The sequence below is a fragment of the Lithobates pipiens genome, unplaced genomic scaffold (assembly GCF_037356315.1).
Source record: "Lithobates pipiens isolate NorthernLeopardFrog02 unplaced genomic scaffold, aLitPip1_a1.2 Scaffold_30, whole genome shotgun sequence".
NCBI classification, from domain to species: Eukaryota; Metazoa; Chordata; class Amphibia; order Anura; family Ranidae; genus Lithobates; species Lithobates pipiens.
The window spans coordinates 19760011-19779153 of NW_027507791.1; the positions used below are offsets into that span (position 1 = coordinate 19760011).

At 40.4% G+C, this 19143-nt stretch overlaps 1 protein-coding gene across 1 annotated transcript in view; it reads right to left on the bottom strand.

The window, feature by feature from the left end:
* Positions 1-19143, bottom strand: part of EML5 (EMAP like 5) — a gene marked incomplete in the record, with an annotated part of 273075 nt that overhangs the window by 111870 nt on the left and 142062 nt on the right. Inside the window, 3 exon segments of the mRNA XM_077463736.1 lie at positions 2689-2945; positions 3116-3253; positions 9112-9313. Of these exon segments, the coding sequence (XP_077319862.1) occupies positions 2689-2945; positions 3116-3253; positions 9112-9313 (597 nt within the window).

Below are 19143 nucleotides of genomic sequence, written 5' to 3' on the forward strand. Positions count from 1 at the left end.
CCCGCCCGCCCACCGTCATATGACGTGATGGACTTTGAACGGTGATATCTGAATGATGCTTGTAGCTACAGACATCATTCAGATATTGCCGGTTTCCACCGGCTATGCCCTACACCATAAGAACGATCATAGGGGCTGTTACGCCGCTTGATCGTTCTTACAGGATGTCTCCCCCCTCCCGGCACCCTCCGGTGCTTATACCGACTCATCGATCGTATCAGGATCTGCCGGCCCCGGATATTCGGCAATGTTATGACGTCACACCTTTTTTCTGTTTTTTATTTCAGGCTTCCCAGCCTGTTGTTGAGATGTGGGGTCTTATTGACTCCATATCTCACTGTAAAGAGGACCTGTCATGTCATATTCCTACTACAAGGGATTTTTGCATTCCTTGTAACAGGAATAAAAGTGATCACATTTTTTTTTTGTGTCAAACTAAAAAAAAAGAAAGTATAATTCACAATAAAATTAAATTTTTTTTTTAAAGCGCCCCTGTCCCTGTGTGCTCGCACGCAGGAGCGAATGCACACATATGAAAACGGTGTTCAAACCAGTCATGTGAGGTATTGACACGAACAATTTTTAAGCATGACATGTTGGGTATCTATTTACTCAGCGTAACTTCATCTTTCACAATATGCAAAAACATTGGGCTAACTTTACTGTTTTTTATTTTTTATTTTTTTTAAGCACAAAAAACTTTTTTTCCCCCAAAAAACACATTTAAAAAATTGCTGCGCAAATACCGTGCGAGATAAAAAGTTGCAACAGCCACCATTGTATTCTCTAGGGTCTTTGCTAAAAAAAATATATATGTTTGGGGGTTCTATGTCATTTTCTAGCAAAAAAAAAAAAAGATTTTTACATGTAGGAGAAAAATGTCAGAATTGGCCTGGGTGGCAAGTAGTTAAAGAGAAGGGTTTCCAGGGATCGTCTAAAGATAGATAGATTAGGGGACATTTGGACAGATTGGGGCAGGGTGTTCCAAAGGATAGGGGAAGCTCTGGAGAAATCCTGAAGGCGAGCAAGAGTATTAAACTCTTATATGTGTCTATAACCTTGGATGAATAAATATCACAGTGACTTTACATTGCTTACAAGCATGCTATTGTATACCAAAATATAATTAATGATACATCATAGTATATAAAGTGACAATAATGAAAGTGCATGCATAAACTAAAGTGTTATAAGTGCAATAAAGTCCTTATTAGTGCAAAAAATAAAAAAAAAGAGGGTGCTGCAATGCACGTGTGTCCATCGATGTCAATACTTCCACCTGCTGGGGTGGTGTAAAGATCTAAATTTACCAGATGTGTGGTACTCCTTTGCCCTATAGAAAAAATAGTCTTCTTTGCTTTTAGGTTAATTACTGGGAGACCAAACCCAGTGCGATGTTTTCTAATGTCCTCCACTGACTCCTCGGTGATGGATATCCTTCTGTTATGGCTCCAGAACTCCCGGAGGACATCAGAAAAAAACCGCATTGGGTTTGGTCCCCCAGTAAATGACCTAAAAGCACAGAAGACTCTTTTTGCTATAGGGCAAAGGAATCCAATACATCTGGTGAGTTTGGATCTTTACACTACCCAAGCAGGTGGAAGTGTTAACATCGATGGACACACGGAGCACTGCAGCACCCTCTTTTGTGCACTAATAAGGACTTTATTGCACTGATAAACTTTAATTTATGCATGCACTTTCATTATTATCACATTATATACTATAATGTATCATTAACTATATTTTGGCATACAATAGCTTAAACGTAAGCAAGCAACATAAATTCATTGTGATATTTATTCAGCCAGGGTTATAGACAATTATAAGAGTTTAACACAGGTATAAAAGGAGGAGCAGGCGCTGCCAATTTGCCATTTATATTCATTTTGCCCCATTAGCGGGGATAATATTGGACAGCAGCAGTCCAATTATATTGACACAGTACCAAGGCACGAGTGTTTTACTATATTAATACTACAGTTAAGCCGCGTACACACGGGCGGACTGTCTGGCCAACTAAGTCCGTCAGACAATCTGGCGGACAGTCCGTCCTACTTTTGAATGAACGGACTTGACCACACACGATGAACAGACAGTCCGTTGAAAGCTTGCATGATGACATCTACAGCACGTACGACGGGACTAGAAATACGACGTCCAATACACTGCAATGCAACCTTCGGCCGTGTAAATCCTTTCTGAGCATGCGCCATACTTAGTCTGTCCAACTTGCCTACTCACGAGCGGACTGTCCGCTGAAACCAAAGTTGGACGGACAATATTACGGAAATTCCGAAATACTTAGTCCGCCAGACTGTCCGCTGAAAAAGTCCGCTGAAGCCCACACACGAGCGGACTGTCCGCTGAAATGTGTTTCAGCAGACTAAGTTGGACAGACAGTCCGCCCGTGTGTACGCGGCTTTACACACCCACAAAGTCACAAACTATTATTATTATACATTTATATAGCTCTGACATATTCCGCTGTGCTGTACAGAGAACACTAAGCCAGTCACATCAATCTCTTCACCACAGGAGCTTACAATCTTATGTCCCACCACAGTCACACAGTATTATTATTATGATACATTTATATAGCTCTGACATATTCTGCAGTGCTGTATAGAGAACACTGAGACATTGAAATCTCTGCACCAGAGGAGCTTACACTCTAACGTTTCTCACCTGGCATCCTGTAGAACATCCTTTTCCCGCTGCCATCGTTGGTCTGCAGGAATTTGCTGTCGGATGACCAGTCCATGTGTGTGATGAAGGACACAGAGCCCATACACTCGCCCACCTTCTTGTACCTCTGCACCACCCCATAGATGTCCACACAGCTGTCATTAGAACCCACCGCCAGGTAATTTCCATCCGTAGAATATTTCAGCTCATGGATGGCCTCTTTCCTGTCTTTTATATGTACCACCTCAGTCATATCCCTGGAGACAGAGAACGTTCACAAATTAAGGAGACAAATTGTATTACCAATTCACCCAGCTCTGTAGATGACAACTTTCTCGGAGAGGCATCAATGACCTCGGGTCAAGAAAGAGTTAAACATTAAGGAGCAACTCCTCCCATGCTACATTTTTTCCCCCTGTGCCATCACCTGACTCGCAGCACAGTGAACGATCCGTCCTTCATGCCCAGCGCTAGATGGATGCCATCCGTGCTGACGGCAGCGCAGCGAATTGGTTCCTCCATATTGCAACGTGCAATCAAGGCATGGTCCACCAGGCTCCAGATCCTTTACGGTGAAAAAGAAAGCTTAAATAAAGTATCTGTCTACAATATACATGCTGTATGACAGGTTTAAAATGCAGGAGATAGAGAAATACAATATAAGATTGTTTATAAACATTGTACAGACATGAGATATAGAGATGCAAAGTAAAAATGTTTATAAACATTGTACAGACAAGTGATAGAAAGATACAAAGTAACATTGTTTATAAACATTATTCAGACAAGAGACATGCAAAGTGACATGGTTACTATGTATCTACCCTTTTTCAGAGTAGAAATGAAATTCAAAAACAAAAGAAAAGTTTGCCTTCAATCCTACTTAAAGTGATATTAAAGTCTTTTTTTTATTATTTAAAAATAACAAACATGTCATACTGTACCTGCTCTGTGTAATGGTTTTTCCATGTAGCAGATCCAATCCTCCTCTTCTCGGGTCCCTCGCTGGTGCTCCTGGCCCCTTCCTCCTGCCGAATGCCCCCAAAACAAGCAGCTTGCTATGGGGGCACCCGAGCGAGCCTCTGCTCTGTGTGTCAATTCAGACACAGAGCCATGGCTTGGCCCCATCCCCTCTCCTCATTGGCTCACTGACTTTGATTGGCAGCAGCGAGAGCCAATGGCTCCCTGCTGCTATCTCAGCTGAGGAGGAGATACCCCAACATACACAAAGTTTCAAAATAAAAAAGTAAGGCGCTAACTCAAATAGCATAGACAATATATAATCTGTGCAAAATCATACAGTACAAAATATGTGAGTTTCACAGTAAAACAATTCCATAGATTAAAACAAGAGAATCTATGGAATTGTTTTACTGCGAAACTCGCATATTTTGGATTTTTTATCACTGAATATTCACAAAATTCTCTGGTTTCTTGAAAATAAAATTTTCACAGGTCATTTTCTATTACTAAGTTTAAGGGTATATGGTATAGTGCGCAGCTATTTTTGTTTCTACATACACACACACACAATATATTATATTATATATATATATATATATATATATATATATATATATATATATATATATATATATATATATATATATATATATATATATATATATATATATATATATATATATATATATTTTTTTTTTTTTATTTATTAATTATTTTTTTTTTTTTCTGATGAGACCAAGATAAACGTATTTGGTTCAGATGATGTCAAGTGTGTGTGGTGGCAACCAGGTGAGGAGTACAAAGACAAGTGTGTCTTGCCTACAGTCAAGCATGGTGGTGGGAGTGTCATGGTCTGGGGCTGCATGAGTGCTGCCGGCACTGGGGAGACCATGAATGCCAACATGTACTGTGACATACTGAAGCAGAGCATGATCCCCTCCCTTCAGAAGCTGGGCCGCAGGGCAGTATTCCAACATGATAACGACCCCAAACACACCTCCAAGACAACCAATGCCTTACTAAAGAAGCTGAGGGTAAAGGTGATGGACTGGCCAATCATGTCTCCAGACCTAAATCCTATTGAGCATCTGTGGGGCATCCTCAAAACGGAAGGTGGAGGACATCCACCAGCTCTGTGATGTCGTCATGGAGGAGTGGAAGAGGACTCCAGTGGCAACCTGTGAAGCTCTGGTGATCTCCATGCCCAAGAGGGTTAAGGCAGTGCTGGAAAATTATGATGGCCACACAAAATATTGACACTTTGGGCCCAGTTTGGACATTTTCACTTAGGGGTGTACTCACTTTTGTTCCCAGCGGTTTAGACATCAATGGCTGTGTGTTAGTTATTTTGAGGGGACAGCACATTTACACTGTTAAACAAGCTGTACACTCACTACTTTACATTGTAGCAAAGTGTCATTTCTTCAGTGTTGTCACATGAAAAGTTAGAATAAAATATTTACAAAAATGTGAGGGGTGTACTGAGTTTTGTGAGATACTGTACATAAATAGGATATTACTATAATAATATATAAAAAAATATAAAACTAAATATTTTTTTTTTTTTTAAGATAACACCAATAAAAGTAGAAAAAAAAAGTTAAATATTTTATTTTTATTTTTTTGTCTATGGAATATATATTTTTGCAAAACAGCATCACCAAAAACAATGTATTACTTTGTTATCTTATTTAATGACAATGATTTTGCTGAAACAGTAGGCCCATAGCTAAAATGTATAATGTTCTGCTCTATAGGAGGATGTACAGGAGAGAAGAAATGGTTAAAAGGACAATTTTCCTAAAAAGGTAGAGTTGTCCTTTAACACTAGAAATAACACAAGACGGATTATTTTTTTCTGCAGCACTGGGATGACGGCGGCGCGCGGTCATTAGTTATGCTAATGCAATGCGGTCGGATGAAACATTTTGACAGCCTAATTGAAAAGGCCTTTTTGGGAAAGTGGATTTTGAACTGTGATCATCTCATCTCTAAGATGGAGCGATGCCAGATCACTAATGAGGCAGCTCGGAGTTCATTAGATAGAAAGCCTCTACCTGGAACCTTCCACCAAGATTAAAAACAAGAAAAAAAAAATTGATTTTGTTTTTCCCGACTCAGCAAATCATACAAAAACGCCACAGCGAGAAAATGGTGGGTATAGTTTTTACAGAATAAGAAGATAAAGACTTCCAATGGATCTTAAAGTGGACCTGTCATCAGAAATGTTTTCATGATAAGTACTGCATAGTAGGTAATGCGTCAGTGGCTCATTCATACCAGCGGACGCACATTATGGTGCACATAACATGTTGGTGTGTGCGGTGTATGCGCACTGCTAGGCAGTAAAATGTTTGTGCTTTCTTTTTTTTTTACTTTATTAAGCTACCCTTCGTTTAACGCTAATGCCCTGTACACGGGGTCGGATTTTCCGACGGAAAAGGTCCGATCGGATTATGTTGTCGGAAAATCCGATCGTGTATGGGCTCTATTGGACTTTTTCCATTGGAAATCCCGATGGAAAAAGTTTGACAGCTGGATCTAAAATTTTCCGACAACATAATCCGATTGGACTTTTTCCAATCGTTTGTAGAGAATTCTGACGGACAAAGTGCCACGCATGCTCAGATTAAATTACGAGACCAAAGATATTGGCTACTAGCCTCTATGTATTCCCGTCGTACGCAACAAACGTCACCGCGTTCTGAACGATCTGATTTTCAGACAACTTTGTTCGACCGTGTGTATGCAAGACAAGTTTGGCACAAAATCCATCAGAAAAAATCTGATGGATTTTGTTGTCGGAATGTCCGGTGCATAAGAGCAGCAGTATGTTCGGGGGGGGTTGTGCTACAACAGCAATATGGAAGGAGAGAAATATTTTTTGGATTTGTGCTAGTAGGGATGATTGGGGGTATTTGTGTTTAGATGGGGGATTGGGGGGGTAGAGGATTTGTGCTTGGAGGGAGAAGATTCTCTTTTTGGGGGGGGGGGGGGATTTGTGCCGACATATAATGCTCATACATCTTGGGGGAGGGGGGGCATGTTTGCCCCGGGGCTCTAGATGACTTTGCCCCGACACAGACTATAGCGCATCGGAACAGGCTGTGCAAAAATGAAAGATATAATTTTTTTCAGGGAACTAAAGCAATAGCAAATAAGGCAAATAGCCAGGTCTATGTTGAAGACATGTGGCCTGGTATGGTTCGGGGGGGGGGGGGGGCTTTGGGATTGCGCTCATTTGTCCCCTTGTTTCCTGACCTGCTAGGTTGCGTGCTCGGATAAGGGTCTGGCATGGATTTTTGGGGGGGAGTTCCCCTTAATATCCATACCAGACTCAAAGGACCTACTATGGACTGTTTCCTGTTTCTCTGCCCATATATGACATCTTCAACTATTGGTGTTAACTATTGAGCACCAAAGGCCTGGGGATTCTCCCTCCTGCCATATACTTTGTTAACCCTTGGCCTTGCTATAATAAACATTAGACATGTGCAATTTGTTTAGATTCAAACTTGTTTAACGAATTTTGACAAATTCCTCAATTTACGAATTTTCAAAATTCCGAAGTTTGAAAATACCGAAGTTTAAAAAAAAAAAAATATATATATATATATATATATATATATATATATATATATATATATATATATATATATATATATATATATATATATAAATGATTTTATTTTATTTTGTCCAGGTAGTGTCATCTTTATGAAGCATCCACTGACATAATGATGTTCTGTTTTGAGATAATATTAATTATGCATGTTATTGTGGATTGCTTGTTATATGGCAGGCTTTTCATTTGCTTACACAATAATTAATTTTTATTATTAATTTAGCATCTAGGCTATATCATCTTTATGTAGTACCCACTATTTTTAGAATGTTCCATTTTTGGAAAAAATACAAAACTATGCATGCTATTGTGGGTCACTTTTTATAGGCCTGGTTTTTGATAGGTCTACTTTTTGTGATGTGTTACATTGCACGGAATCATGCCGGGTTTTCCGTTTAGCATTTTGAATTCACCTGTGTTGGTTAATCATGTGACCTTTGTATATACTATTTAAGTGTTACCTATTTTGTTTTTTGACTAAGGACTAACTGCTGAAACGCGTAGGCTGTTTTGCATATTTGTACATGTATTTAATAAAGAAATACTTTTTTGAATGTCATTCTGTGTGCTGACCATCCCTTTTCCTTTTTCATGTAAATCCTGGTGCCTTTGTAGTTTTTTTTGTGTTCACAAATGTCTGACACAGCTGCAACCTCTCACCTTTTGACTTGATACAAAGTTACAATGTTGCAGTCTGATCACTGGAGGAGAGACTGAGGAAATGCTTCTTCCTGTCTGCAGCAGACTGATGACATCACCTCAGCCTAGGCAAAGACAGGACTGGAGCTCAAAGAGAGCTTCCTCCTGTCTGCACTTTGGATTAAACCTGCCCACCACTAATGAATTTTACTCCAAACCAGAGATTATACAAAGACTTAGGGGTTGATTTACTAAAGGCAAAATCGACTGTGTACTCTGAAAGTGCAGTTGCTCCAGAGCTTAGCAAATGAGGTGAAGCTTCAATTTACAATGAGCACCCAATCACATAAAAGGAAAAAAAATCAACAAAAAAAAAAAACAGCACAGCATTTTGCTTGCACATGATTAGATGATGAAAGTCAGCAGAGCCCCCCCTCATTTACTACGCTCTGGAGCAACTGCACTCTGCAAAGTGCTCGGTCTATTTGTCTTTAGTAAATCAACCTCTAAGTTTCTAGATTACAGATATGCTCTGCAATGGAACAAAATGCATGAACAGTGGGTGCTAAACAGGCTTTGACATAAACCTCAGCAAAGCAAAAGTTTATTTCGGCGTGCGACCCGTTTGGGACACATGGGTCAATAGACTCTGATGATCTCCAAGAAGGTGATTGGTTCTATCCATAGTATTCTACAGATATAAAGTAAAACCTTGGATTGCGGCACAACTCGTTCCAGAAACATGCTTGTAATCCAAAGCACTTGTATATCAAAGTGAATTTCCCCATAAGAAATAATGGAAACTCAAATGATTCATTCCACAACCATTTATTCATAAGACCTTCAGTTTAAAGTCCATATAAAAAGATTATAGCAATGTTGTGTAACCATAAAATGTCCATCCACAGGGGGATTAGAAGCAAAATCCAGAAGAAGCTACACAGTATAAAAGAGAAGAGAGGCGCCTCCAAGTGTAGCAATATGTTGCTAAATGTTGTACCTTCATTAAATGTAAACATATTGCTACACTTAGAGGCGCCTCTCTTCTCTTTTATACTCAGTTGTGACATGACGCTACTTGTATATCAAGACATCACTTGTATATCAAGTCAACATTTATAAAAAGATTTTGCTTGTCTTGCAAAACGCTATATATTTTATATTTATATTACATATGGGATATCTTCATGGCTAACCTCACTGATCGGTCGTCACTCCCAGTAATCGCCAGCGGTTTGGTCGGATGGACAGCCAGAGCCCAGAGCTCTCCCTCACAGTGTCCTTGCATGATCAGGAAGGGCTTGTTGCGTTCGTGGACCACAATCTCAAATATTTCACTATCCTGAGTCCCCACCAGCATGTGGTCCCCTCTCCAGCACACGCTCCTTACAGACAGACCTGGAAAGAGAACGCCATACAGAAAACAGAAAAGCATAAGCACATGTATGACGTACCAGAAGACATAATCAAGTTTTAAAGACAACGCTCTTCTGGAAAAAAAACTGCGACAAATTTTAATTATTAAGGACAGTGGACTTTAACCGCTTGCTGACCACCCTATAGCACTTTTACTGCTACAGGGCGGCATCTGTGCAAGATGAGAGAGGCCTGTAATTGTCATCATAGGTATACCTCAACTATAGGAGACAAAATGTGGAAACAAATCCAGACAGACAATCACATTGTCTGATTTTTGAAAGAATTTATTTGCAAATTATGGTGGAAAATAAGTATTTGGTCACCTACAAACAAGCAAGATTTCTGGCTCTCACAGACCTGTATCTTCTTCTTTAAGAGGCTCCTCTCTCCTCCACTCATTACCTGTATTAATGGCACCTGTTTGAACTTGTTATCAGTATAAAAGACACATGTCCACAACCTCAAACAGTCACACTCCAAACTCCACTATGGTGAAGACCAAAGAGCTGTTGAACGACACCAGAAACCAAATTTTAGACCTGCACCAGACTGGGAAGACTGAATCTGCAATAGGCAAGCAGATTGAAGAAATCAACTGTGGGAGCAATAATTAGAAAATCGAAGACATACAAGACCGCTGATAATCTCCCTCGATCTGGGGCTCCATGCAAGATCTCAACCCGTGGGGTCAAAATGATCGCAAGAACGGTGAGCAAAAATCCCAGAACCACACGAGGGGACCTATTGAATGACCTGCAGAGAGTTGGGACCAACGTAACAAAGGTTACCATCAGTAATACACCACGCCGCCAGGGACTCAGATCCTACAGTGCCAGACGTGTCCCCCTGCTTAAGCCGGGCCCATCTGAAGTTTGCTAGAGAGCATTTGGATGATCCAGAAGAGGATTGGGAGAATGTCATATGGTCAGATGAAACCAAAGTAGAACTGTTTGGTAGAAACACAACTCGTGTTTGGAGGAGAGAGAATGCCAAGTTGGAACCAAAGAACACCATACCTACTGTGAAGCATGGGGGTGGCAACATTATGCTTTGGGGCTGTTTCTCTGCAAAGGGAACAGGACGACTGATCCGTGTACATGAAAGAATGAATGGGGCCATGTATCGTGAGATTTTGAGTGCAAACCTCCTCCCATCAGCATGGGCATTGAAGATGAAACGTGGCTGGGTCTTTCAGCATGACAATGATTGGAAAACACACCACCCGGGCAATGAAGGAGTGGCTTCGTAAGAAGCATTTCAAGGTCCTGGAGTGGCTTAGCCAGTCTCCAGATCTCAATCCCATAGAAAACCTTTGGAGGGAGTTGAAAGTCCATGTTGCCCAGCAACAGCCCCAAAACATCACTGCTCTAGAGGAGATCTGCATGAAGGAATGGGCCAACATACCAGCAACAGTGTGTGACCTCTGTCATTGCCAACAAAGGATATATAACAAAGTATTGAGATGATATTGACAAAATACTTAATTTTCCACCATAATTTGCAAATAAATTATTAAAAAAAAAAAAAATCACACAATGTGATTGTCTGGATTTGTTTCCACGTTTTGTCTCTCATAGTTGAGGTATACCTATGATGACAATTACAGGCCTCTCTCATCTTTTTAAATGGGAGAACTTGCACAATTGGTGGCTGACTAAATATTTTTTTGCCCCACTGTATATATAAATACGTGACTCTGGATTTCTACCTGCAGGGGGCATGTGCGGGGCCACTGCTGCTCTGATCATTCAAAGCAGAAGCAGATCTGCAGGTGCCGGGCACTCTATGTCCTCCAGCATCTGCCGATCGTCAGGCTTATCTCAGTTCTTTGTGTCTTCCCAAGTAAACAAGGTATATCTCAATTCGATCTCCTCCCCTAGTGAAAGCAGCACATCTACCACCGGCACAACACTGATGCTCTGGGATGGCAACCTGTGATCTGTGCTTGCCAACCCGTCATCCCAGAACAAGAGGTCGTGGGCCACATCAAAGGGGGCTCCACATGTGGTCCCCGGGCCACTGGTTGGGTCCCCTTGGCGTAAACCAATCAATATACTCTTATTAGTAATTTTTTTTTTTTTTTTTTTGCAAAAACATGTAGCAGAATACATATTGGCCAAAATTGATGAAGACTTTTTTTTTTTTTTAATTGGATATGTTTTATAGCAGAAAGTTTTCAGAATTGTTGGTCTTTTTTTGTTTATACTCCCAAAAAACAAAACAAAAAAAAAAAAAAAAACAGGTGATCAAATACCACCAAAAGAAGGCACTATTTGTGGGAAAAAAATGACACAAATTTTATTTGGGTACATCGTCGTAAGAACACGCAATTGTCAGTTGAAGTAACGTGGTGTTGTATCGCAAAAAAAGGCCTAGTCATGAATGGGGTAAATCTTCTGGAGATCAAGTGGTTAAAGACTAGCCGTCATGGTAATATTTTTAATATTTGAGTTAAGAAGATTATTCATTAGGGATCTTCATTATGTTTATCTTTATTTATTGTCTGGAGAACATCCTGAAGCCCCGGAGAAGGTTCCTGGGATCTGATGGTTGCTGCCTTTCCATCCCCCAGACTTCATACTTCATTTATTACAGGTACTTACAGTGCCTTGTGACAGTATTCGGCCCCCTTGAACTTTTCAACCTTTTGCCACATTTCAGGCTTCAAACATAAAGATATAAAATTTTTATTTTTTGTGAAGAATCACCAACAAGTGGGACACAATTGTGAAGTGGAACGAAATCTATTGGATATTTTAAATTTTTTTAGCAAATAAACTGAAAAGTGGTGCGTGCAAAATTATTCGGCCCCTTTACTTTCAGTGCAGCAAACTCACTCCAGAAGTTCAGCGAGGATCTCTGAATGATCCAATGTTGTCCTAAATGACTGATGGTGATAAATAGAAACCACCTGTGTGTAATCAAGTCTCTGTATAAATGCACCGGCTCTGTGATAGTCTCAGGGTTCTGTTGAAAGCGCAGAGAGCATCATGAAGACCAAGGAATACACCAGGCAGGTCCATAATACTGTTGTGGAGAAGTTTAAAGCCGGATTTGGATACAAAAAGATTTCCCAAGCTTTAAACATCCCAAGGAGCACTGTGCAAGTGATCATTTTGAAATGGAAGGAGTATCAGACCACTGCAAATCTACCAAGACCTGGCCGTCCCTCTAAACTTTCAGCTCAGACAAGGAGAAAACTGATCAGAGATGCAGCCAAGAGGCCCACGATCACTCTGGATGAACTGCAGAGAACTACAGCTGAGGTGGGAGAGTCTGTCCATAGGACAACAATCAGTCGTACACTGCACAAATCTGGCCTTTATGGAAGAGTGGCAAGAAGAAAGCCATTTCTCAAAGATATTCATAAAAAGTCTCGTCTAAAGTTTGCCACAAGCCACCTGGGAGACACACCAAACATGTGGAAGAAGGTGCTCTGGTCAGATGAAACCAAAATCCAACTTTTTGCCCACAATGCAAAACGATATGTTTGGCGTAAAAGCAACACAGCTCATCACCCTCAACACACCATCCCCACTGTCAAACATGGTGGTGGCAGCATCATGGTTTGGGCCTGCTTTTCTTCAGCAGGGACAGAGAAGATGGTTAAAATTGAGGGGAAGATGGATGCAGCCAAATACAGGACCATTCTGGATAAAAACCTGTTGGAGTCTGCAAAAGACCTGAAACTGGGACGGAGATTTATCTTCCAACAAGACAATTATCCCAAACATACAGCAAAATCTACAAAGGAATGGTTCACAAATAAACGTATCCAGGTGTTAGAATGGCCAAGTCAAAGTCCAGACCTGAATCCAATCGAGAATCTGTGGAAAGAGCTGAAAACTGCTGTTCACAAACACTCTCCATCCAACCTCACTGAGCTCGAGCTGTTTTGCAAGGAAGAATGGGCAAGAATTTAAGTCTCTCGATGTGCAAAACTGATAGAGACATACCCCAAGCGACTTGCAGCTTTAATCGCAGCAAAAGGTGGCTCTACAAAGTATTAACGCAAGGGGGCCGAATAATTTTGCACGCCCCACTTTTCATTTTTTTATTAGTTAAAAAAGTTTCAAAAATTCAAAAGATTTCGTTCCACTTCACAATTGTGTCCCACTTGTTGGTGATTCTTCACAAAAAATAAAAATGTTATATCTCTATGTTTGAAGCCTGAAATGTGGCAAAAGGTTGAAAAGTTCAAGGGGGCCGAATACTTTCGCAAGGCACTGTATATAGCACTGTCAATTTACTCAGCGCTTTACATATACAGTATATTGTACATTTACATTAGTCTCTGCCCTCAAGAAGATTGCAATCTAAGCTCCCTAACTCACGTTCATACATAGACATACTGGGGCCAATTTCAACAGGAGCCAATTCACCTACCAGCATGTCTTTGGAGTGTGGGAGGAAACCCACACAGGCAAAGGGAGAACATGTAAACTCCAAGCAGGTAGTGCCATGGTTGGGATTCAAAACGGTGAATCAAATGCTGCTAGGCAGAAGTGCTGACCACTTATGCCTCATACACATGATCAAACAATCTGGTGGAAAAGTCCGGCGGACTCAAGTCAACCAGACAATCCGCCCGTGTGTAGACTCCGGCGGACTTTTTTTTACGCAAAAGTCCGGCGGATTAAGAAAGTATTTTTGCATTCCAATCTGTCAGCCGGACTCGCAGAGGATGCAGATGATGCTGGGACTGTGACATCATCCGGTGATGTCCCTATATAAGTTGCCGCGCGCCACGTCCCTGCCATTGTGACCGGAGACAGCGACGAGGCAACATCTCCAGAAGAGAAGAACAGAAGACGGCGACAGCAGCAGCGGCGACAGAAGACCAGAAGGGAAGAAGAAAACTTTTTTGCACTGGTTTGCACCTTGTGCCATTTTTGCATTTTTGCACCCTTGATCCTTCGCGTATTTACTATTTTTTAATTTATATTTACATTTTTAACACATTCTGGTTTTTGGCTTTGTATATGTATATTTATTTTTATATTCATTTGGTTTAGCACTATTTATATTGGCCAAATGTTAATATTAGTGGTATCCTTTGAATTAGCACATACTATAGTCGTGACTTCTCTGGTCACATTTGAGGTACACATTGTTTTCAGCTACCACCCTACTGCACTATTTTGTACTTGTTTATATTTGCACATATTTAATTTTTGTTTGTATCCTGTATATTTGGAATTTTCCTCAGTGTACTACAAACATTGATGTAGATACGCCACATATTGCACTACTGTCTAGAGGATTTATGACAATGGATTGTAGAATTTTCATCTAGTTGGTCTAGTGCTTCCTAGTAGGATAGGGTCTTTCACCATTTATATTGGGTTAATGCTGATAAGTGTCACTATTTATCAGATACCTACATTATTTTACATTGATATTTTTTTCTGCAATTTTCTTTTCCATTTCTTTTTGATTACCTCTATTACTGGTGTTTTTTGAGGTTGCTTCTGTTTCCTCTGTGGTATACTAGCAATTGGGAGCTAATACTAACTTAGAGTTTCCCAGCCATCTAGGATATACTTACCTAGAAATACATCTATTACAGGTAGCGCCTGGGTCCCTCACTATATATCTTTATAACAGTCGCAGCTCATGGCCTCCTTTGGGAGGTGTGAGGTATAGGGACGGCAGCACTTTTCACCTTATCTAGTTTTATACATTTATTACCATAGCGCGGTTTTGTTCCTTCTTTAATTTTTATTATTCTCAGTGTCCATCACACTAAATGTACCCTGAGCTGTAGATGTAGTAATTATTATCAAAGTTCCTCCATGTAAAAAGGTTGAAAAACTGTAGGGTATACGCACATCTTACTACCTACAAAAAAGCTATTTCCCACCCACTGGAATAGTTAACTCAAACCAAATATAATGGGTGTAGGCCCTGGGAGCCCAACCCATCCATTGTGGTCACACTCTCAATATATCCCCCCCTTCATTTATTGTTACCATGCGGTTACTTGCCTCAACAAACCTCTCGCTCCAACCTGTTTTCTTAAGCCTTACCGGCTGTTTACATTCCCTTAGCATACTAAGGAGCTAAAAGGTAGCATATGTTATCAGAATGAGCTCAGGCAGTGGGCAAGGGAGAAAAAGTCAGATCTCTGGGGGTCTCTCGCCTGTAACACATGCTAATTATTTCAAGAGTAAGCTACACGGTTATACTCTCAACATGCAAACCCACCCTCTAGACCAGTCTTTCTCAATGTTTTCAACACAGAGGAACCCTTGAAATAGTTCTCCAGTCTCGGGGAACCCTTGCTAAAAATTTGAAATCTACAACTCATGATACATTAGTGTGATGGTCAGTGGGAAGAATTACCTCCTTACAGATCTTAAAAAGATCAATGGTATCAGTAGGAACTTATCTGAGAGGCAGAAATTGCCCAATACTGAAGGAACCCCTAGCAACCTCTGGAGGAACCCTAGGGTTCCACAGAACCCTGGTTGAGAATCGCTGCTCTACACTGCCATAGACCAAACATAAGTATCTCAATCAAAATGATACATATATATGTGGGGCCGGCTCCTGAAGAGCACGCGCTATCTGGCTTTGAAATTTAATGTTACCCTTAAACCACAGTTTGGTTTGGGTACGATTACTCTAAATTTTGACCTCAGCATCAGTCTGACTGGACTGAAGGGTGTTTTGCCTGGCTACAAGGGGCACTGTCACGCCTGGCTTGTATGGAAACAGTCTGGTTGGGTGCTTTAAGGTTACTTTTTCTTGGAACCAGCCCAGTGGGAGTGTCACTCTTGTTGTGCCTGCTGGGAGGGGGTACTTAAGATGCGGATGTCATGTGTTATGGGGTTCCGGTCCAGAAGTATGTTCTGACTGCATGGTCCTTGTCCTCCTGACCAGCCCCCAGGACTTCCATGGCTAGCCCGAGGCGAGGAAACTACAAAAAGGATTCTGAGGTGGTCCAGTGCCTTCTCGGGTTGTAGAGAGGCCCAGCAACTGTGAAGTTATCCAGTGGACTCTTCGGGAGAAGGCCACGCAAGGGTTGGCTTCTCAACAAGGGCCTGGAAAAGCTGGAGGACGCAAGTAAATCCAATCTCGTGTGGTATCGCTGGACCAGTTGCAGGATATTGGTACCACACGAGTGTGCTGCAAGTTTTCAAGTTTCCATTACATGTTCTATAACAAAGTCTGTGGCAGAGATTTATTCCTGACTCAAGCACCCTGCTGGCTGCTAGGCCTGGTGAGAGAAGGATTATCCAACTAGGGTGAGGATCCAGCTGTGAATGGCTATTCTCTGGATTTATTCAGAGAGTTATTTTTCATACTGACTTTGATACTAAGAGTACCTGGACTTTTCACCTAAACCCTCTGATCCTATACTGAGAGGCTGTTAGTTACTATTTTTTTGCAAATAAAAATCCCTTCAAGTGGATCAGTCGTTAGTCTCTGCAGTTTTTAGGCCATTTACCTTGAGACACCCATAGACGCATGCGAGGTGAGGAAGGTAACGGTAAGCCCAAGAAATTCAGCCGCTCTTTCAGGGGTCAGTGCTACATGTACGAAAGATACAGAAAATTGTACTGCAGAATTATAGCTATTGCCCAAATAGTATACTCCATACCAGTGAGGTTGGGCGGAAATAGGATCTCATGTTACAAACTCTTGGTAGATGTGGGTTTCATAAACAGTTTAGCAGACAATAGACCATTGACCCCCATTTCATAAACAGTTTAGCAGACAATAGACCATTGACCCCCATCTCGACTTTGAGATCTAGAAAAGTCACTAGGTTTTTCACTCCATTAGCTAATAAACAAATTGAAAAAAATGATTCCCAATAAGTCTATGAAAGCAACCATTTCCTCTGCATTTGCCATCAACAGGACTGATATGTCGTCGATGTACCTGTAAGAGATCAAATCCTATATTCTCCTATCAACTATAAAGTTTATTGGATTAGCTCCATTCATAAGTAGCATTAGCTCATGTCTTTTCATGTCACTGTAAAGTATCTGAATTCATAGAAGATATTGACTATCTGCTTGAATCGTTTTAGAAGTACCTTACATGGTTTTGGGACTTTCTTATTGGGAGATTTTTCCAAAGGTTCAAGCAGTGATCTTCATACAGTCAATGCTATCTGTCGATTTGTGTGATTTCCTAGCTGTTATGTGAGCATTCACATATGCCAATCTCTCCATACATTGGACATGTAGTGGCTCTGGGGGTGTTAATGACCATTATTATGGTATTTTATTACCATTTTGTACAATAGACAGTTTTTGCTGGGGCTAAAACTCTGGTCTTTTCTCTATCTATTCATCATTATATTTTTTTCTTTAATACTTATTTATCTTTCACATACAATTTATAACAATGGGTAAAAAAAGGTTTCATCTAGATATAGTTTACATTTTGCAACCATTTTTTTTTGTTTTAAATATACAATATGCTTCCTCTGTGCAATACATAAGAACTATAACAGGAATCTCCTGGCCCTAAACCTTTGAGACCTCCACCCTGTTCCTCCTTTCCCCTAAACACTCTATCCTTTTCGTACCTTCTCTCCATCCATCCTCCTAGTTAACAAACCATTTTTCACCTTCACTATAACATCACACAGCCCATACTTCTCTCACCATTTCTAAAGTAGTTGTAAGCATCTGGCACAAAAAAGGAACAAAGCATATGCTTCTATAGTATGTGATTGCCTCAAGTCAAAGCACCAAATGTAATTCCTGTATGCAGTCTGGTTCCTCCGATACCTGCACAAGTAATTTCTGGTAGACCCAAACGGATCAAGGTGAGGCTCCTGCACACATCCTGTGACTGTTAACCTCATCTGTGCACGTTTCCCTATGAAACCGGGGAGTGTGTTCATTCCTTCCACTCAGCTCCTTGCTCTACGCCCTGCAGTATGCGACATCAGATCCCCATCCCCTGCCTCTGAAAGCCCCTGAATGCTTTGTAAATTCAGCACTTTAAAAGGCTGTAGAGAAGAGAAGACAGCAGATATACAGGTGCAACTTATGTAGAAGGATGTTTTTGTAATCTCTGTGTACCACCTGAGGCCAAATACTTCACTGGGCAAATGTAGGGGTTTACCGCCACTTTAATTTTGGTATTTGGGCTACATCATATTTCCAACACGACTCCAACAAGGACTAGATACTTTGTTATTCTTATTCAACTTTGTTTGAGATACTTATGTATGTCTGTGGCAGTCTATATGATGGGTCTGTGTGTTGGTAATATAAATTAATTTTCCCGGAGGCTCTGGACTTGGATTGAGTTTATAAGGCGCCATTCACACCTCGAAGCTCCAAAACGCTGGAGGAGGAAAAAAATCTATTATTCTCTATGGAGATGGTTAACATCTCCACTCCAAGTTGCCTGAAGCTCAAAAAAGTTCTGGAGCTTTTTTGTAGCTCAAATTGGGCAGATTTGCGTGTTTTTATTCTCATAGAAATGAATGGAAATGCATAATTTGCATGTTTTTGTACATATTTTGTCACACGTTTTTGCGTGCGTTTCTGCTCAAATGAAAACATTAAAAAAAATAAAAAATAGTAATATCATATGTATAAATAAATGCACAATAAATACACATCAACATAAATACATAAAATAATATGTCATGATAAGTAAATAAATAATAATGAACCCCTAATCTAATATATTAAATTATTAATACTAATAATAAACACCCAAACCTGAAAATAAACAGCCAAACAAAAAATTTAATAATAATAAATTATTATTATTTTTAACTCTAATCACAGCCCCCAATCCAAACACTAACCAAACCTCAACTCTAACCCCTT